This window comes from Eretmochelys imbricata, chromosome 10, assembly GCF_965152235.1.
Source record: "Eretmochelys imbricata isolate rEreImb1 chromosome 10, rEreImb1.hap1, whole genome shotgun sequence".
Lineage (NCBI taxonomy): Eukaryota > Metazoa > Chordata > Testudines > Cheloniidae > Eretmochelys > Eretmochelys imbricata.
In genome coordinates, this window is record NC_135581.1 from 4,695,138 (window position 1) to 4,716,183 (window position 21,046).

The 21,046-nt window shown below is 45.9% G+C and overlaps 1 protein-coding gene across 4 annotated transcripts; it reads left to right on the forward strand.

Moving 5' to 3' along the window:
* The first annotated feature begins 227 nt into the window (after nucleotides 1-227).
* LOC144271188 (hydroxyacylglutathione hydrolase, mitochondrial) lies at nucleotides 228-16,127 on the forward strand. Of its 4 annotated transcripts, none has more exons than XM_077828362.1 (10): nucleotides 259-369; nucleotides 5,116-5,212; nucleotides 6,625-6,806; nucleotides 7,361-7,425; nucleotides 8,710-8,827; nucleotides 9,916-10,024; nucleotides 10,827-10,930; nucleotides 11,399-11,500; nucleotides 12,479-12,558; nucleotides 13,309-16,127. In XM_077828362.1, the coding sequence occupies exons 1-10, from the start codon at nucleotides 274-276 to the stop codon at nucleotides 13,406-13,408; spliced, it is 1,053 nt and encodes a 350-aa protein (XP_077684488.1). In that variant the 5' UTR covers nucleotides 259-273; the 3' UTR covers nucleotides 13,409-16,127. The 4 variants fall into 4 exon arrangements, with proteins under 4 accessions (XP_077684486.1, XP_077684488.1, XP_077684485.1 ...); XM_077828361.1 differs by lacking the exon at nucleotides 259-369 and adding an exon at nucleotides 735-849 and having other exon boundaries at nucleotides 5,112-5,212; XM_077828360.1 differs by lacking the exon at nucleotides 5,116-5,212 and having other exon boundaries at nucleotides 228-365.
* Nucleotides 16,128-21,046: the final 4,919 nt, after the last annotated feature.

Here is a 21,046-nt window from a genome sequence, read left to right on the forward strand (position 1 = left end):
TGCCAGCCACCCTCCCTGCTCCTTATCAGCACATGATGGTGAGGAGCAGGGATGGCGTTCAAATGCTGTGCCAATGTGTACTTTAGAGCTTACCAACCCTTTGATGGAATAAAACGCACCAGGGCAAATTCCCCGGGCCACCTCGTCCCTAAGGCAACAGGCAGAAAGCGTGAGCAAAGTGGAGCGGAGACCCAAAAACCAAAACAAACAGTCACAAGAGAAGCGAGTTGAAACCAGCGGGCCAAGCCTCTGCCCCCCCCACCCCCGGTCCTTATGCTGCTGGGTCGGGGCGATCCCTTCAGATGCCTCGGGTCACCCGGCCGAGGGCGGCAGCGTCCCCGTGATGCAATCCGCGGGCGTGCAAGGCAAGTCCGGGTGGGACACGGGAGCGGAGGGAAAAGCCCGAGGCAGCGAGCGGGGGGTGTCTGTCTGTCCGTGCCACCGTCGCAGGCCGCGGTGCGGTCGGCGAGGCTGCAAGCGCGGGGGCCTGGGGCAGCGCAGACCCGAGCGCAGGAGACCGGGGGGGCAGGCGGCGGCGGCGGCTCGCACCCGGCCGGAGCGGCGCCTCCCACCGCGGCCCTGTGAGTCGCCGGCCTTGCCCGCCCGAGCCCCGGGCACGCCGCCCCGCTGGGGAGGGCTGGTCCGGCCAGCGGCGGCGCGATTGGCTGGCGGCGGGCCGGGGAAGGGGAAGGGGCCGGACCCGGCCGAGCGTGCGGCGCTGCCTCTTATGTAACCCCGCCGGCGGGCGGGCGGGCTGCCGCGCCGCCCTGGAGACCATGGTCCGCGGGAGCCGCCGGAGGCTCGGCAGCGCGCTGGCTTGGCTGGGGGCGGCGGCAGGCTTCCGAGCGGGTACGTGGCGGCGGCGGCGGGGGCTTCTTGCGGGCACCGCCTGCCGGAGCGGGCCGCGCTGGGTGGAGCGTCCCCTGCAGAGGGGCTCTGGGGGGGACACCCTGGCCGTGCCCAGCGCCGTGCGCTGCGGCTGCACTACGCCCCCCCCCCCAGCCGTGGCTTCGTCGCCAGCTGCAGGGAAGGAAACGCGCAAGTAGCGCGTCTGCGTCGGGGCTGTAACGCCTGCAAGGGGGCAGAGAGCCGCCTCGGGGCCGTGTGTCTGCTCTGGGCCGGAGGAGGGATCCGTTTTGGGGTGCTGCACCAGCCCTGTCTAGTGGGTCTGGGCCGGGGGGGGGGTATCTGCCTCTGGCTGGGCGGTTATAACCACTTCAGGGCTTGAAATAACCTTGAAGGCGACTGAACAAGGACAATCCCGGGGGGGAACCATCTCCTAGTTAAAAATGGGCCGTCAGGTTAAAAAATCGGCACCCCAAACGCTTCCCTTCCTCTTGGGCTGTAACCCTGGTTGTGACCCTTCAGGAGGTTACAGCTTTAACGCTGCTGTTTCGCTGAGGGATTTTTTGGGAGTTAACTCCACAGGTCGACCGCAGATAGGTGACATTCCCCTTTTTCCTGTAGTCCGTTTCATTTCTGGCCTTCCTGCAGCAGGATGATTGGGTGGGAAATTCTCCTGGAGTATATTTTGAAAACCCAGCCCAAGCTGGTTTTATTGATAAACTATAAATATTTTGTGGGTGAGGGGTTGTATTAGTAACTTTTAGAAACCCACACAAACTTAAACAGCGACAGAACTTCTTTGAAACTCTGATTTTAATGTGAATTTATCACCCTGAGTCCTAGTGAAGTAAGGAGCAGAGGATTTTACATGGGTCCAGTTGTAGGAATGACCCTAAACCATCTATTATTGACTTCATTTGCTGTCAAACTTGAAAAGTGTACAGTATTTTATAAGCAACTCTGTCATCCCTTTGGATTATTAGGGACCCCACAGTTTGCCAGAACTTGAATGTTTGTACAGTGCTTTGAACATGTAAAGCACGACATAAGTGCTAAGTAGTATTAGGGTAATTATTATTATTATTATAAAAGCATAATGATGTCATTGGCCCTTCCCAGATGTATTTCTGGGAGCTGCTATTGCAAATTGCATTAATCACTCGGATGGCAGCAACACAAACAGGAGCATAAGTCATATCAAAATTCTGAGAACCATACAGGCAGTATGACCAAAAAGATAAAGTCTCACAACTGATATAAGAAGTAGTTTGTTGTAGTCCATTCTACCTGGAGAAGAAGCTGCGAATGTAGAACACAAGACATGCAGGTACCAGATTCAGAAATTAAATAAATATAAATTTCCTATCTGATCCCTAATAGTGTAGAAGGAATGAATTCATAACGCCTCTCATACAGAAGTCTTGCATTAAACTCTGCTTCGTCTCCTCAGCGTACATCCATATGCTGGATAATGTGAACAGTTTCCTATCTGCAAACACGCCTTTCTACAAGTGCAGAATCACACTTGTACACTGAAGAGTGGTACCAGAAGATATGACCAAAGAACTTGATCCCAAACCTGTTGAAGTCAATGGAAATCTTTCTGTTGACTTCAAGGGGCTTTGGATCAGACCCCAAGTATGATAACATATTAAGGAACAATATGAAAATAAAACCATTAGGCCTTAATGTTTTAGGGTACACTTTATTAAGGCTCATATAGTGACATTGAAATAAATGCTGTGATATGGTCCTGAATAGTGGGACCAGTTACGTAATGTTATGAGGCTGAATGACATCTTAAACAGAACCAGTTCTGATAGCATCAGTGTGCACAGATAGGAAATTATGCACCTGTAGACCAGATGAGAACAGCTCTGAAAACTAGGTCTGAGTTACAGCTGGAAATTCGGAGGGCATTTCAAAGTGTGTGCACGCTTATTTTTATTTATTTATTTTATTCCGATCACACTTTGGTATTTTAAAGGCAAGTGCTTGCATGAAAACCCCCTCTCAAGGATCTGGTAAATAATTTGTGGCCAGAACCTCCAAATACTAATATGATTACCTTTAAGTCAATGGGACTATTTCCTTACTTAAAATTTAAGCATGTGCATAAGTGTTTGCAGGGTCAGAGCCTAATTTAACTGTAAACAGGGTTGGAGAGGTTGGGGGAGATGAGGAAATGGTTTTACCCTATTGAAGTACGCCAGATTTGGGTCGGGGAAGAAGGATTGGTTTGTTTTTGGTGTTTCTCCTGCCCAGGAATGATAGCTTTATTTTTATAAAAGGGATTTCCCTGCTCCATAACACCAATTGGCAGGTATGGATGCTAAAGTGTCTTCTCTGTCAAATGCCTCTTATGTGTATGCTCTGTTAAGCTTCAGAGTTGGGGATTTTCTTTGTAGTATTGCATTTTTAGATTCTTACACTCTCTTCCTTTACTGATCTTACAGCTCTAGTTTAATATGAGGCGGAAGGCAGGTGTGGAGTGGAAAACCAAGGACTCTGGGCCAGATAAATAAGCCAAAGGGGACCTACAGCAACAACTGTCTGCCTCTTAAGTTTTCCAACGGGTTATTACGCTTGCCAGTACTGAGATGGTTGCAGAGATTCAGATGGTTGCAAAGTGAAGCTCCGCAGTAGATTTAACATCATATATTCTAAAGTTCTACGGGCCTTGTTTTTTATAAGCTATAACAAGACTACAAGGCCTTTTAAAAACATCTCTCCTCAAACATGGACATTCCTGAGCCATCTGAGAGGCTCGCTCAGAAGCTGCCTCAGTTGCAATTTCGGTTTCCTGCTGTGCCTGTGGCACTCCAGGAAAATTGCGAATTGCCAAATCTCAGAAAACACTGGGCTGGAGTCCTGGGAGTAAAATGAAACACCAGCCCCTTGTGTCCCCACACTTCAAAGCAACACGGTTGTCTTCTTTGCTGCGCATCAATTCTCTCCGGCATTAAGACAGCCGGTTTCTGTTCCGGGGAGATGGATGGCTGAATTCCCATAGGAGGCTATTTGATCGGGCGAGCGGGTTCCAGTCTTGCTAGGGCAGTTCTACCCCGGCTTCATCAGGAGTGAGATCAGACGGAAAGCGCATTCACCTGGAGCATTTGCTGTAGCCATGGGCAGACGCTGTGTTGGGAGAGAAGGGCGTTTCATCTTGGCAAGCACAACATTGCCAGTAGTGAACAGACAAAAACCATGTCAGGCCTCAGAAAATCATGAGACTTTATATATATAAAAAAAAAAAAAAAGGCTAAATATTTGGGGGTTCTTTTTATTTGAGTTCTGAGCCTTTAGGGTGCACGTGGGTCATCAGGTTTTTGCCTGCAATACGGGGGCTAGAATCATACTTTCAAAATGCAGACTGAGATTCTCACACAATCCCCTAACTCCAGGAGCTGGGGCTTTAAGAAAAATGCCAACTAGTGTAAAATTGCAACAGTTGGCAGCTCTGCAAGGGAGAAACTACCGGAAAAGTCTCACAGGGTTGGGACAGAAACGGGTTCTGCTGCTTAGACAAAGAGCTGCTGCTGTCAGCAGGGTGAGAGACACTTTGGACTAAATGGGTCAGCAGTTGCCATAAGGAACTCCAATTTGGCTTCAGTTTTTGTCATGCTAACAGAGTGGGAGACGGTACCTTCTTGAGACGCAGTGACCTACTTAACGAGGACCATGTGAACAGACCTCCAGGCGACATAGTAGAACTGCTCCCTCGCTGAAGTTTTCTTGTTGCTTAAATCCCTATTGACTCTTGTAGCTGTTGTTAGTCTCTGCTGAGGTACTGCATGGTCCTGCTGCGTCCCTTTAGAGGCTTCCAAGCCAGGTGAGGAAAGATAGGGGGTGTGGAAGATCCTTGGCAAAGGAGCAAGTGCGGGGAGAGAAGGTCTTTCATTGAACTCGTAAGAGCTGGCTATGAAGTGACTTAGGGAGTCTGTTTCCCTACGCTTCCTGTTGGTGCATTGTGTCTCTAAAGTCCTAATGTCTCCTGCCATTCTAGGGCTGTGTGTGTGTTGTTAAATATAAATTTAGAAATACTTTAAATGTCCTGGGGGGAGAGGGCGGGCGAGACTGTGGTTCAAAGGCTTTTTCGTGTGCCAAATGCTCATAACACCGATGAAGCTGGATTGTAGCTCTAGGTCTGGTGTGTCTCCACTGTTGTGATGCTTGTGTACTGTGCATCCCAAAGCCTGTTTAGAAACCTCTTCCAGAAACGTAGATATTTCTTCTTTCCTATTCTTCTATCTATTATCCCACAGACAGAAGCCAGCACAAGCCATACTGTGGGGAAGCGGAACAGTCCAGTGGCAGCACTGGGTTCTATTCCTACCTGTGCCACTGAGCTGCTGTGTGACCTCAGGCAAGTCACTTTCCCTCTCTGGGCTGCCACCTTGTCAATTTAGACTGAACGTGCCTTAGGGCGGTGACTGTCTCTCAGTGTGTGTGTCTGTACGGCACCCAGCGCAACGGGGCCCTGGTCTTGCACCTCTCAGTGATTCTGTAATGCTCATGTTGTGCTGGCCCTCTCCACAGAGGTGAATTTCATGCCAGACAACTGGCTTACACTGAGCAAGATTTTACAGGCGACAGTAATCCTCCCTGAGTGCAACATTTGTTGTTGTTGTTGTTTTTAAACCTTTAACAACTATATTTAAGAGCCCTGAAATTGGTGAGTAGGTGACTAGAGGCTCTAGAAACAGGAGGCCAAGTGGGCTGTCCTCTCTTGCTCATCTCCACCATTTAAATGGCTGAGCCTTTTGCCCATTGGCTGTTGTTTTACGTACCGATTCCCTGTGGAGTTAAATAGGCTTCTTTTTTACTTTGGGCTGTTTTCGTGTGAAATGTCCTGGATCTGCTTAAACACTTCACCCGAAGCAAACAGCAGAACACCTCTTTTTGTCACATCTGAGTGGCAGTAGCCCACTAACCCAAACCTTTCCTCCAGAGTGTATGTTGGTTAATAACCTGTATACCGAGGGGAGTCCAGCATCCTCCGCAGAGAATCCAGCATTCTCTCCCCCTTTGCCTTACCTTGCTGCTATGGTGTCTACAAGGAATGAGCCAAAGGTGTCTGTCTATGCTCTAAAACAGCATTTCTCAACCTTTTTGATACCAGGGACTGGCATGCTGCCTTTCTAACCTGTGTGAGGGAGATCTCAGGGACTGGCACTGCTCCTTGGACTGGCCGTTGAGAAACACGGCTGTAAAACATGGGGGTTTTTTATTTTTGGCTCCACTGTGCTGTACACTGGCCTTTGCTGATAACCCCGTAGTCCTACTGCTGTGACAGCTGTCAGCCCTCCTCCACCCCCCTCTGCCTGCTCTATTACCCCTCTGTCAGGTCTTAAATTAGGCCCAATCCTGCAATCACACAGACCTTGTGTAACTTTGCTCATGCAAACAGGTTCATTGATGACTGTAAGCGCCCTGGGCCAGGGCCTGTCTCTCATCTCTGTGGTGACTTGCCAGGTTTTCTCCTGGGTGTTGCTGAGGAAGCAGGGCCGTACTGCCACGTGCTAGCCATTTCACTCCTCGTTGTGGCAGGTGGCATCCTACCTGGGAGAATTCACCCCTCCTGTGCCCTTGATTTTTCTCCTAGATGTGGTAGCCTATATCGGCTCTAGCAGGAGACCGCACTAAGCCATGTGCTGCTTTTCTCCGGGGCCCTTCAGAGCCTTGGCGTTCAGAGCCACAGGATCCCCTATACTCTTTCCCCACTGCCAGTTTTGCTGCTGCACCAACCATATTTTCAAATATCCTCTGCATCTCCAGGTGCAACACGGCCAGGAGCTGGCTTCCTCCACGCCGACTCTGATCTGAGAAAGTCTAAGATAGTCACACAGACCAACATGAAGGTGGAGCTGCTTCCAGCCCTCACGGACAACTACATGTATCTCATCATCGATGAGGAAACCAAAGAGGCAGCGATTGTTGACCCTGTGCAACCCCAGAAGGTGACGCTCCATGGTGCTCTGGCTAAAGCGCTCTGCCTGGTGAAAGGGGAGCTGGGTTTGGCTGGCTGCTGCCTATGCTAGCCCTGCATTTTAAATGCAGGAAATGATTAAGCCATGAACCTTGCTCTGGGTTAGGGGTAAAAAGGCTGGATGAAGTCATGATTACTGGTCGATACAGCTGCTCAGATAAGGGTAATCAAATTGTATTTATTGGGATGTGAACAGGAGGGATATTTTTTTCCCCTTTATCTGCCCTGGGTGCAGTATGGAGGTTTTTCTTGGCTTCCTATGAAGTAACAAGTATTTGCCAGAGGTGGAACATTGGACTGATGTTCTGATCCAGTCTGGCAAGCCCTAATGACCTGATCTGCAGTCCTTACTCCGGTGTCATTCCCAGCATAGTTAATGGGAGCCTTGCCTGAGTTCTGGGATGCAGGTTCTGGCTCAGCTCCTTACAAACCGTAATAGAGGCACAAAAGCCCCTACTCATGGTTGAGGCCATGCCTAAGCCAGGTTATATGAGGTCTAATGTTTCTATGATGCTCTGTTTGTAGGTTGTGGAAGTGGTCAGAAAGCATGGCGTGAAGTTGACTACCGTTCTAACTACCCATCACCATTGGTAACACTTATGTTCTGCGATGTTATAATCTTAGGGTAGGGTAGAATTGCCTCTGGAGGCAGTTGTTCATCCAAAGCACAATTCAAGGGGTGGTTCTTCCAGATATTATTGGTCCCCACACATGAGTTCCTGCTCAGAGGAGCCAGGGCTCAGTGGAAATGTACTAACCTTTACAAGGAGATTCCCTGTTAGGCTTAATGGGCCTGATCCAGAGCCCATCGAAGTCAATGGCAGTCTGCCCACTGGCTTCACTGGGCTTGGAATCCAATTTAGAGACAGGAGGACCCACTTCAATAAAGAAGATTACCGGCGGCAGAGTTTGGTCCTTGGGTATGTGCATGCATTTATCACTGCTGGATGCTGCGTGTGTGTAACTGAGAGCTGAATCAAGCCTCAGGGAAAGTGGAGTGAGGAAACTGGTTTGACAGTTGCTCTGGCTTTCCCTCACTTGGCATCTTGTTTAGATAGATTTACTTAACACCCATCTAATTTAAAGTTTGGTGGGAATGAAAGCTCTAAGGAAGCACTTTTAATACAGGCTTAGGCGATGGAACTGGAGCTGGTGACGCTACCAGCTTTCTCATGGCAATGAAAAAGAATGACTCATGATGGCTTCTGTTTAACTGACCTAGCTGTGTACTTGTAGAGCACCCATCATGACAGTGTCCAAAGCACAGATCCTCTGTAGTATTTAGGCACCTGTCTTCCATTGATTTCAGTGGCACTTAAGTGCCTAAATACCTGTAAGAACGTGGGCCCATGTCCCATTAGCCCCTCTTCTTGCTCTGCAGAAAAGACCGTATCCAATTCTAAAATCTCATGTTGAAGACTAGAAAATGCTGTTACATTGTGAATTGAGATCTGTAATCTTCCTCCAGCTCTCCTGAAAATCCTCACGTCTTGTCAATAATGTGCCTTGGTCTTTGCATCTTTTCTTTTTTTTGTAATGAACACATACCCCGTAAACTTCAGCACAGGTGCAGTGGGGAGACCCATGGCAGAAATTGTCCTGGTCTTCCTCTTAAAACATAATTGAACAATGAAGTCAAGTAATAGCTTTGGTGGGGCATAGCCTCAGGGAGGAGATGGTGATCATGAATCTTCTGAAACTGTGTGTGGAGGTGAAGTGCAGGGAAACAGAAACAAGTAGCTGCTTACGTTACAAAAGGTGGTAAAATTCAATGCCTGGTAACGAGCCAGACTTTGCAGTGTAGCTAGAGGAGGGCCAGAGTTGTAAGAAATGCATCTTTTGGTCTCCCAAAACGTGACCTTTTGACCTTCTAGGGACCATGCCGGGGGTAACGAGAAGCTTGTGAAGATGGAGTCTGGGTTAAGAGTGTATGGAGGAGACAACCGAGTGGGAGCCTTGACACAGAAAGTGTCTCACTCTACATCATTTCAGGTAAAAACAAAAAAAAAACCAAAAAAAACCCCAGTCCAGAATGTGCCTTCCACTTGAGAAGCCTGTCTAGAGCTGGACAGATGCCACAGGTCTCTACGTAGACTGCCACTAAGGGTTCATGGATCACAACCTGTTCAGTTCCCTGCTCTGCCAGAGTCCCTGTGTGACCTCGGATAAGTCACTGCCTTTGTTCCCCATCTGTACAATGGGGATAATACCACTGTCCTGCCTCACAGGGGTGCTGTGAGGATAAATGCATTTAGAGATTTTGAGGTGCTTAGACACTGTGGCGATGGAGGCCAGAGAGGTACTTAAGACTAAGGTTTAAAAATCAGCTCCTGTAGATCTGCAAACGCAGAGTGGAGACTCTCTCCTCCTTGTCTGGCTGGACTGCAGCATTTGGCAGGGGGAAGTGAGTGGTTCAGGACTGGTGCTGCTCTTCCTAAGCTGAACAAACGAAGGTTATTCGACAAAGCTTTGGTTTAACTGCAGTGGAGGTATCTGCCAGCTACGTTTGGCGCCTACGCAGTAAAACGTGCGGCAATGTTGCTGACGCACAGGAATTCTGCTTGTCCCAGAAATATACATTTAGGGATGTATTTAGCAAAAAAGGAAGCACAAGGAGACACTGGGAAGTGTGTGTGGGGGGGCACTAAAATTTAACTCATGTCTGTGATAAATGGCCCCTTAGCCTGGTGAGCAGGCTGTTTTAGTATGTGTCTCTGGGTATAGCTCACGTCCCCTTTAACACAGTAGCTGGCAGTAGCTGTTTACACTTGATTAACTTGTTTGGGTTTTGTATGTCTCTCAATCTGTTTGCTCTTGTCGTGGCCTCATTCACTGCCAAGGACTGAGTTACTCTGCATGTAAGTGAGAGTGACTCAGCACCTGCTTTTAAGTAATACGCTCCATTCTCTGGTAAGCTCACCCCTCCTTACCTTTGCTGAGCTCCCGTGGCAACCTGACTTGAGATTTTACTCTGCAGCTCTGAGAACTTGCCTGAATTGTACGACTAGAAAAACAGTGAGTTAATCTCCCTTGCCACCAGTGCACGGTGGCCTAACTTCATTCTTTGGCCTTCTCCTCAGGTGGGATCTCTTCATGTGAAATGCCTCTATACGCCATGTCACACTTCTGGACACATCTGTTATTATGTGACTAAACCAAATAGTTCTGAGCCTCCCGCTGTCTTTACAGGTGAGGAATTGGGTGGTTTATTTTGCCTCTGATCTGTGTTGCTGAGAAATGCAGGTCTTTCCTCTGCTTATGTTCTCCTGATTATCCAGATTTAGGTTCTTTCCCTGTTCCTTGTTACAATCACAGCTCACTTCTTCTTAGCCTATGTGCAACTTGCCTCAGGTGGCATGTGACCAGGATTCATCATTGAATTTGGTCCGCCGGTTGGATCACTAGCTTGCCCTGGCCGAGTGTTGATGAGGAGTGCGACATGAATGCTGATCCATGCCCCCCACAGCTCACTAAATGGAAATTTCCCTAAACTTGTCCAACTAGCGAGGCTTGGAATTTTATTAGCAATCACTAATTTGGCCCATGTTTGCTTTCCTATATTTTCTTACAACTTTGTTAGTTGTGTAGCTAACTGGAGGAGAGACTAGGTGGGCGACTATACTAGTGGGTAGTGCATTCACTTTTGGTCTCTGGAAACCTGGGTGGTGATCCTGCCTCAAGTGAAGTAGGTCTGATGCTTTGAACTTGATCATGTGTACCTGCTCCTTAACAGGCTCTCGTCAACGTACCCAAACAACCAAGAGTTAGGCACCATCACGTATCTCTTTACAGACCAATGTCCATTGGATCTATAGCATGGCCTTCTAGCCATGTCTCTTGCTTAAGGTGGCAAAACTGTGTGTGTGGGAAGCTTGCGTGTAATGATGATTATGACCAGCCACAGTACCGATTTTTTTTTTCTTTTCCCCCTGGGATTGTCTGCTCCAGTGTGTTGTCTGGTCGTGACACTGTGTCCTGTCCTCTCTCCCAGGTGACACACTGTTCGTGGCTGGCTGTGGGAAGTTCTTTGAGGGAACCCCAGAGGAAATGTACAAAGCACTGATAGAGATTTTAGGCCGCCTGGACCCTGAAACGGTATCGATCCTCATCTCATGTTAGCAAATTCACCAAGCTGAACCTATTGCAGACTTAAGAAGGAATTGGTATTCAAAATGGGGGAAGTGATCTTTCAGAATGAACAAGGGCTATATCCATGGACTGTCTTGCATGTAGAACAGCCAGGGGTCCGTGGAGAAGGGAGCACTGGTCCACTGATCCCTCTTCTGCTCATAAAGAGGGAATGCAGGCTAGGGCAGAGGACTTAGGAGGCAGGACTTCTGGGTTCTCTTCCCAGCTCTGCCATGTAACATCAGGCAGATCTCTTCCCCATTTCCTCTGTGCCTCCGTATGGTGGATAGAATATATATCCATATCCTAGAGGATTATGAGCCCTTGCCATGAACTCCAGTGGAGCCAGGTTTGCAGCCCTAACATCTGTAATGGTGCTTTGAGATCCTGGGATATGAAGCGGTGTGAGTGTAACATTTTTTCCCCTTCTCTTAGAGAGTTTACTGTGGTCACGAATACACGATCAACAACCTAAAATTTGCCCGTCATGTTGAACCCAATAACGCTGCCATCCAGCAAAAACTAGCCTGGGCTAAGGTAAGTGGGATCTTGGCATTCGGCTTAGTGGGTTATTAGAATTATTTTTATAGTGGGGTAGCACCCCAGAGCCTCTTTTGGGATCAGGGCCCTGTAAGGGGGAGGCATTGTACAAGTGCATCTAGACATGGCCGCTGCCTCAGATCTTAGTCAAGGGTGGGACACGATGCAACAAGTGAGTCTAACAAATAAGAGGGAGAAGCAGGGCACTGGCACTGATGTGATGTGGTGGCGGAGGAGACCTGTACGCCTCCATCAAAGTCGTGCAAGGTTTGTGGGTGGAGCCGTGGTGCTAGGAGGTGAGGAGGCAGGAGGAGAGTGTGGTTGGTGGGAGGGCAGGGATGCTGAGAGGAATGGAGGGCAGGGATGAGGTGAGGGCAATGACCGGGATCAGGAGGCTGAGGCAGGTCGTGTCCTGAGTTTGGTTAAACCCAGCAGCACGAAGGGGTTTGGGGCTGGCGGCGGGAGCGAAGCAGATGGGCGGAGCTCACACACTGTCTTTATCCCAAAGAGGCCGTAGCTGTAGCCTCACTGGTGGGAGCAGCAGGAGGGTACCCCCCCCCCCCGCACCCCGAACGTGCGGAGCAAAGCCAAAGGGGCAGTTCCAGACGGCCGAAGACCCTGTGAGCCAGCACTGGCCCTACATCCAGCTTCCCTCTGCCCTTCCCAGTCCCACCTCCCCATGTGCTATTCCTGCTTCTAGAGGGTTGTGAATGGGGCCGCTCAGCATCTGTCTGTGTCCTGCATCTGTTTGAATGTTGTACCTACGTGTCCATTTGCGGAAGGATTATGCCATTTTTCCTCTGGTGAGAGCAGTCTGGCCTGTGGATGGCCTGTATCATTGCGACATTCAGAGCAGCTAGAGGCAATGCAAACACAGCACTGACTCTGTGTCTTAGCTTTACTGCACGATACTGAAGACCATTGCTTTTCACATCTGTACCCATCATAAAGCAGAAATCTTTCCCTTTTTTACAGGCAAAATATGACAGTGGCGAACCAACTATCCCGTCTACTATTGCAGAGGAGTTTACATACAACCCCTTCATGCGAGTGAGGTACCTGTGTATGCATGGCTGATCCTGATATTATCCTGGGTTATAAGGAAATGGGGGAGGCCATGACCTCTAAAGAAAGCAGCAATCGCAGCTTGTTGCTCTGCCTTTCATCAGCAAATTTCAGTTTCGATGGAGACCGGTGTCACTTAAAACAATTATGGGAAGCAAGGGAGCTGGTGCTTCTGTGGCATTACTGGCGTTTAAATTGTTCCATTCTGTGACCTCTTCTCACATGCGTAACTGTTTATCCTGGGAGAGATTTGTGCCAACAGATGAAGGTGTAGTGACTGGCTAAGTCTTAAGAATGCTATACAATTTGACCCGAGCGAAGATCTGTTTCTTGGCTGAGTGACGTGTTCCTCGTTCATGCTGTATATTCTGAGAGTGCAAATCTGGAGATGTAAGCACCTCCTCTCAGCATGTTGATTTTATCACTTGCAATCTGTTCTGGCTGACGACTGCATCTTTAAAAATTCTTAAGATCGCTGTGAGCACTATGACAGGGCTCAGTTCTGGATTGTGCTGGTCAGCCCAGAGAAACCATGCTCTGCCCTCACATCTTCATGGGTCGATAAGTATCCTGTGAGCAGGCGCTTTGCAAGAAATACTGCCTAGAAGTTTGTGTGATTGTAACTTAAATGTGAAATCAGGTCTGGGTTATAATATTTCTGGTTTGAGTTAAAATATGATTAATATACACAGTCTTATTGCAGTGAAATAAAATTGGCTTGTCTATTTTACTTCTGCTAGAGAGAAGACAGTCCAGCAGCATGCTGGGGAAACTGATCCCATTCGAACAATGGGAGCCATCAGAAAAGAGAAGGATAACTTCAGGGTACCAAAAGACTGAGTACTTTGTCTGAAACACTTACCTGTCAGTTTTATCGTGTTTTAGGAACTAGAAGTTTCATTGTTCTGTTGTGGTGGAGACACATTCACAGTTAGGTTTTTTTAACTGTCTTAAGTGGGGTGGGGGTAAAAAGCACTTTGCTCTTGTTAAGATGTTCTATGGCTTATTTATAAGATGTTAAAGAATATTTATTCCTGGCTTTCAAACTGTCAGATGCAGTGAGGTTTTGCATGAATCCTTACAAATGTTCAGTATGTGGTGGTGGGAGGGGAAGGCACATTTGAGGGCTTCGTCCTTACCAGGGCAAAACTCAGTTAGCTTTATAGGAGATCTGCCTGCATATGGACTGCAGGATTGGGCCAGGAGACTTCCACAATTAAAGTAAATTGTGTGCAATGCACGTAAACAAATGGCTGTCTAACGAATCCTTTTGCAACTTACGAAATTAACCTTTCTGATTCTGTCACTTTAAGATCTGCTACATTCATTTGTCATAGTGCAGTGCTCACTTTGTCACCAGCAATTAAGGGTCTAATTCATTAAATATGCTGCCCAGCTTGCTTGGTATCTGGATACATCTGGCTGTAGAAATAAGACTGTCCAAGCTTGCATTAGAGTGTAGTTCCCCCTCCCACGCCTTCTACCCACCCCTTTCCTTCTGCATCTTAGAGATCAATAATTTCTAAAGACAGCATGTTTTTCAGACTGATGGGCCATGATGTTGCTTATACCCTTCAAGTATGAACAGCTGCGTATTAACGGCTTAAAAAGCAGCTTGCATGTACCCACTGACTCCCCTCCGAAGTATACTATGAATAGTGCCTGTAACAACACCGAGCCTTAGGCAGGGACTCGGCCGATAGACCAGTCTGATCCTAAAGAGAACTAACTTGGTTTAGTGAGTAAATGCATGTCCTACAAGTTTGAGTAGCTATTAAGTTAGACCGTAGATATAACCTTTCCTACCATTGTGCCATCAGGATAGCTTCTTTATGCTGTAAATGCTACTTTAACATAGCAGGATTAGCCCAACTGACCCCTCTGGCAAAAAGATTCAAGAGTTCTGGTTACTGTTGTGCCCAAGATCATCAAGGTACCAGCTGGTTTGAAACAGTGGCTACCCTTCAGGGCCTGCTTCAATAGGAGCAGAAACTAGAGTTGCCGGGTTTAACCCCTTAGCTCCTGCAATCTCTTAGTCTTCCAGCAGAAGCTTCTTCTAGAGTGCTGTTAAATGTAAAGAAATCAAAGCTTGCCCTGGTCACTCAGCTGCACTGAAGCCTGGTTTCTAGGCAGACCCAGGGTGTCTTCCAACACAACTTTTGTTCCTTAAACTTTCCTTTCCTTGCCCTCGTGGCTCAAAGAGCCCTCCCTGGTATGAACTGTGGGCACATCTAGATGATCGGAATAGGCAGCCAGCCTGAAACAGACATGATGGCAACTTTCCCCAGACTGCTGTGTTCATTTAAACAGTCTGTTAATCCTGGTGAACAGAGCACAATTTTACGAAAGCAGATCGAGAGCATGGAAACCCTGCCTCCCTGGCAGAGACTGTGCATGGCACAGAGGGGGTGAATTAAGCCTGACTTTCCCCACCCGTTCTCTGGGTCTTTGTTTTCATGCTGCTTGTGGGTTGGTACTCTGGACAAAAAGGGACCACTTGGTCTCTTTCAGAGCAAAGGACGGTCTTCCAGATCTCTCAGTAACTGCTGGGGTGGAGGAAAATAGGCAGAATTTTGCCATGTCACGGAACTGCTGCCGAGAGTTTTCAGTGTCCGTGTTGGAAGATAGGCTTCAAGTGAGCTGGTGGGGCGGGAGAGGGACCTAGCATGGTGTCCGTGCCCCCTTACCATCTGTGCCATGAATCAGGGTTCGTTTCAGCTCCCTCATTAAAAAGGCTTCTTTTAAATATATGGCCAAAAGCACCCTATTAACACAAGCTGCTCATTCTGTCCTACTTGGAGCAACTTCCACATCTGCATCTCTGAGCCAGAGCTGGTGTCACTAGAGTCTTCAGAGAACTGCGCTTTAAGGAGGATAGTTTTCAAAAGTAACTTCCCTCCCACCCCAAGTGGCTAGGGCAGAGGAGTCCTGGCTCCCCTTTCTGGAGTCTTTCTGACCTTGGACAGGCCCCTTACCTTCTCTGTCCCTCAGTTTCTGCATGGTTAAACAATGCATGTACTTTTCAGGAGGCTAGGGCTACTGTGTGTAGGTTTGTAAAGTGCTCAGAGACTCTGGCTTTCATCCAGGGATATCCCTATAAACCTCTTTCACTCTCCTTCTCCATTTTTTTTTTTTAAAGAACCATAAGCCATGTGATAGTGCCCACAAAACCTGGAGGGTGAACACTATCCAATGTGTGGCTACTGTAGGATCTATTTTAAGCTCTGAAGTGGTTACTGCTCAAACGCAGCAAAGATGCACGTTGCTATTAATACTTTCACTTCTAACACCTGTCACTGTTATGGTGCAGGTAGCTTAGGAGCGGGGCCTGGGGGAGAGAAGTCTGCAGAGAAGTTTATGTAGGAGTTGACCGTGCAGTGTTTTCATCTTGCTCGTGGGACGTGATATGAGCACAAAGTGGTAGAATACACACTTGAAAAATTCTGACACCCATATCTTAATGAACTGGGCTCCTAATTACGTTCTCCTCCTGTGTCTCTTCCGATTGCACAGTTACAAACTAACTGTATGTTTTTCAATAAATGATTCTCAGCTGAAACTGAGTAATGCTGAGTCATTTCAAGCCTCTGAATCTAGTTCCTCCTCTTCTGTTTATTGCCTGATAAGTAAACTGGGCATGGTGGACTTTGTCTCCTCTTGAATTCGAGTTAATTTTTTGCTTGCCAGCCAGTGCAGTCACATGATGAAAGTATTTTAAAGGGACATGACTTAAATTTAGGGGTGGGTGGGTTTTTTACACACTCTAAAAAGTGAAATATAAATGTCCAAATACTGCAGTTTCTGAAACACAGATTTCCCAACTGTCTCTAAAACCTGTACAGTTTCAATTAGAAAAGAAAAACAGTTTGAACGTTATTACTGCAAAGTGGAAAGACATGTAAACAGAGCATAAATCAGGGCAGTAATCTAAAGGGAAAGAATGTAAATGTATTTTACTTGTTACTAATGGTTAAGGAGTAAAATGTTCAAAAGTACTTAAGTTTCATGGAAAGTCAGTGGGGCCTGGGTAACACTTTCAAAAGTAGGTCTGGATTGTATTTAAAAATGTTCCTTTAAAATGGAAATCCAAAGACAGACCTGAAACACACTATGCCCTTTGAGCCTTTGGTTTGGCATTTCTGTTAGAGGAAGAGTCTGTCTCTCTTTAACATGGAGGACTGTTGTGGTGGGGAGGGAACCAATTTGGGGGTGGAGAGGGCATAATTAATTTCTCTGCTGGGGGGAAGAACACACAATTAATTACAAGTTTGGGGGCTGGAGAGAAGCTGGAAGTTCTGCCCCATCAGCTAGCAAGCAAGATCCAGACCACCTTATTCAATACTGTTGGAAAAATTGCCACACTAAACAGACATGAGGGGGATTCAATAAACAAAAGACTGCATGATTAGGTGGGGGGGTTGTCTCATGATTTTTGAACCCTTGGGGTTGGCAATGCAGCAGATGCACTTAGTCAAACGTTCTTTCCACGGGTCTGCCCTGGCTCGCCACTTACAAATTAAACTTCATAACATCCTTGCAGGGAGCAGTTTGCTGTTGTCTGCAGTGTCCTCGGGGGGAAATGGAGGCACAGACGTTTAAATTCAGCCCTGGGAGAAGCGTCAGATCTCCACTGCACCCAAAGGAGACTCCACCCGCTTATAAGGACTGCATGGGGTCCAGAACAGCTGGTGACCTGTCTACAATCACACAGTAAATCATTGGCACAAGAGAGATTAGAATTTGGGAGTGCTGGCATCTACCCTCTCCCTCACACAATATGACTTATCCTTTATTTGCTATTTCCCAGACGTGAGGTTAATACACAATCAGGACATCAAAAAGTCCAAGAAGAATTCAGTTCCCTGCTATAATAAACAGAAAGACCCAGAGATGTGAGTATGAACTTAAAATTCATAATCAGCCCTCAGTTTGTTTATAGTAGCAAAGGAAGCAATTTTTAAAAATCTAATGAAAAGAAACAACCTCTTTAAAGTACTATGATTGTTACATGACAGCTGCTTTACTGGGCCTCAGGCAGGGCCGGATTATGACATTCTGAGGCCATAAATGATGTCAAGTGTAAGTGGCCCCATACCATTAAAATTTTTTTTTATTATTTTCACAGAAAGGATGTTGAATATATAAACACAAAAGCTTTATATTTGCATAAATATAAAGGCAAAGTTGTAAAAATAGAATAATCTTCATTTTCAGCAACACACTCTAACGATAAGATTTGGAAGATTTGGATGACCTTGTAAACTGGAGTAATAGTAATAGGATGAAATTTTAATATGAGAAATGTAAGGTCATGCATTTAGGGATTAATAACAAGAATTTTAGTTATAAGCTGGGGACGCATTGATTAGAAGTAACGGAGGAGGAGAAGGACCTTGGAGTATTGGTTGATCATAGGATGACTATGAGCTGCCAATGTGATGTGGCTGTGAAGAAAGCTAATGCGGTCTTGGGAGGTCAGGTGAGGTATTTCCAGTAGAGATAAGGAGGTTTTAGTACCGTTATACAAGGCACTGGTGAGGCCGCACCTGGAATACTGTGTGCAGTTCTGGTCTCCCTTGTTTAAGAAGGATGAATTCAAACTGGAACAGGTACACAGAAGGGCTGCTAGGATGATCCGAGGAATGGAAAACCTGTCTTATGAAAGGAGACTCAAGGAGCTTGGCTTGTTTAGCCTAACTAAAAGAAGGTTGAAGGGAGATACGATTGCTCTCTATAAATATATCAGAGGGATAAATACCAGAGAGGGAGAGGAATTATTTAAGCTCAGTACCAATGTGGACACAAGAACTAATGGATATAAGCTGGTCATCGGGAAGTTTAGACTTGAAATTAGACAAAGGTTTCTAACCATCAGAGGAGTGAAGTTTTGGAATAGCCTTCCATGGGAAGCAGTGGGGGCAAAAGACATATCTGGCTTTAAGATTAGACTTGATAAGTTTATAGAGGAGATGGTATGATGGTATAACATGATTTTGATAATTAGGCCTGTGATGGGATGTTAGATGGGGTGGGATCTGAGTTACTATAGAGGATTCTTTCCTGGGTATCTGGCTGGTGCATCTTGCCCACATGCTCAGGGTTTAGCTGATTGCCATATTTGGGGTCGGGAAGGAATTTTCCTCCAGGGAGGATTGGAAGAGGCCCCGGAGGTTTTTCGCCTTCCTCTGTAGCATGGGGCATGGGTCACTTGCTGGAGGATTCTCTGCACCTTGAAGTCTTTAAACCACGATTTGAGGACTTCAATAGCTCAGACATAGGTGAGAGGTTTTTCGCAGGAGTGGGTGGGTGAGATTCTGTGGCCTGCGTTGGGCAGGAGGTTGGACTAGATGATCATAATGGTCCCTTCTGACCTTGATGTCTGTGGATAAGGAGTACTTGTGGCACCCTAGAGGCTAACAAATTTATCTGAGCATAACGAAAGCTTATGCTCAAATAAATTGGTTAGTCTCTAAGATGCCAAAAGTACTCCTTTTCTTTTTGCGGATACAGACTAACACGACTGCTACTCTGAAACCTCTCTAACGATGACATCATGACAGAAATACATTTTAGACTAATTCTTTGAACTAATTGCATATGTAAGTAGGGTAGACTTAAATAATACAATTTATTAGAAGACTTCTCAGAAATTTTTTTCTTCTCTGTTGGGGCATCTAAATAGTGGTATTCCTGGCCTGAATACGCAATGAGACTCTTAGAGGATATCGGATGCGGATAACCCACAAGCTTAAAGCTCAACTGTTAGTTATATTGATATGAATTACACCCAGGTAATAAGCAAACCATCAGAAAATTGCATGTGCATTGTGTTTTTTCAATAAATAGATTTGTTTTGTTTCTATAGAAGGTTGTGCTGAATTACCTAATATTGGTACTAAAATTGGTAGCAGAGAATATTTATTGAAAGCAGTAAAAAAATGAATTTTATATTATAAATATTGAGATTTATATATCTATACAACAAAAAATTATACGCCAAAAGCCTGTGTTGTTTTACCAGGCTATTTTTGTGAAAGTTAGTGCTATTTTGTCTATGTTCTCACAGGAAAACAAGAGAGGATATATAATTTTGTTTACACCATGAATAAGGAAAATTATTCTTTTCATATGAAAAGCGTTTGATTACTTTTGTTAGGGAAATACAAAGATTATCCAGACTATATGTAAAATATATTTACAAATGTTCATTCAGATTTAATTTTTGCTATGAAACAATGAATTGTTGGGATTTTTCTTTTGCCATACTATAAAAATACAATGTATTGTGCATATGATGTGTGAGTTATAAGTTTATATAAGAATTTGTACAGAGCATACTACCTATAATAAAATAGTATCTTGCATGCGCCAAACCCCCCGAGCAGAAAATCTAGGCAGACATCTCTCTTCGTGTTCACTTCTCTATCCTCTGTCTCCCCCAGGACCACTAATCAATCTCGAGTAAACACCTCGGACACACAGAGGAACAACAAGCTATATGCGCGAAAGAGAGAGAGAGAATTTACCAGAGAAAAGACTGGTAATCTCCAGGCAGGCATTGAGAAAGTGAGAAAAACTAGCCTATATTCAGGCAAATATAATGAATATTATAGGCCTTAATAGCCTATAAATCATATAAATCTTCCCACTGTATTTTCCACTGAATGCATGCGATGAAGTGGGCTGTAGCTCACAAAAGCTTATGCTCAAATAAATTTTAGTCTCTAAGGTGCCACAAGTCCTCCTTTTCTATATGCACATAGTCTGAAATAACTTGCTCATCAAGTACTCAGAATATTTTTATATATATGTATATCTCCCTTCATGTCTCTCAAAACCCTCTTTGTATCCTTTGGTCAGCATTCTCTGATATTTACTGTGAAAGTTCCCGAAACTGACAGAGGGAAGCGAACACAAATTTATCCTCCTCAAGATCCACTCGATCCAAGACCATAAGACGATCACCCACAAACTCAATCACGTGAAGCATGGATAGTGCATGAAGCAGAAAGCCACGTATGCACTAAAATACACAAGTGTACGTATGTATGGATCAAAAGAAGAAAGAACAGGAGTATGAGGTTGGCAGGATGGCTTCACGATACCACTGTCTCCGAACTCATCATTTTCCCGATTTTATCGGCAGTGCGATTATTTATTTGTTTAAATAAATTATGAAGGCATGGTCAGAATTTTACCAGTAGCAACTGGCCAACAAAATGCTGCCTTAGGAGACTGATAGCAGACTTACTCATAGAAATACTAATTTTACAAGTGCTTTTATCATTTTTTTTTTCTCAGACCTGGCCTCTCCCCTGTCAATAATGAACAATTAGTGAAGGGTAAGGGTATTTGTATAACCAGATGTGTATATTTTTGTCATATTTGAACGAAAATGTCTGTATTTAGAGTGAATCTTTTCTTTTTCTCCATATCTCCCTTACTTATCAGCTGATTTTGCTAAAATTTGACATGGAG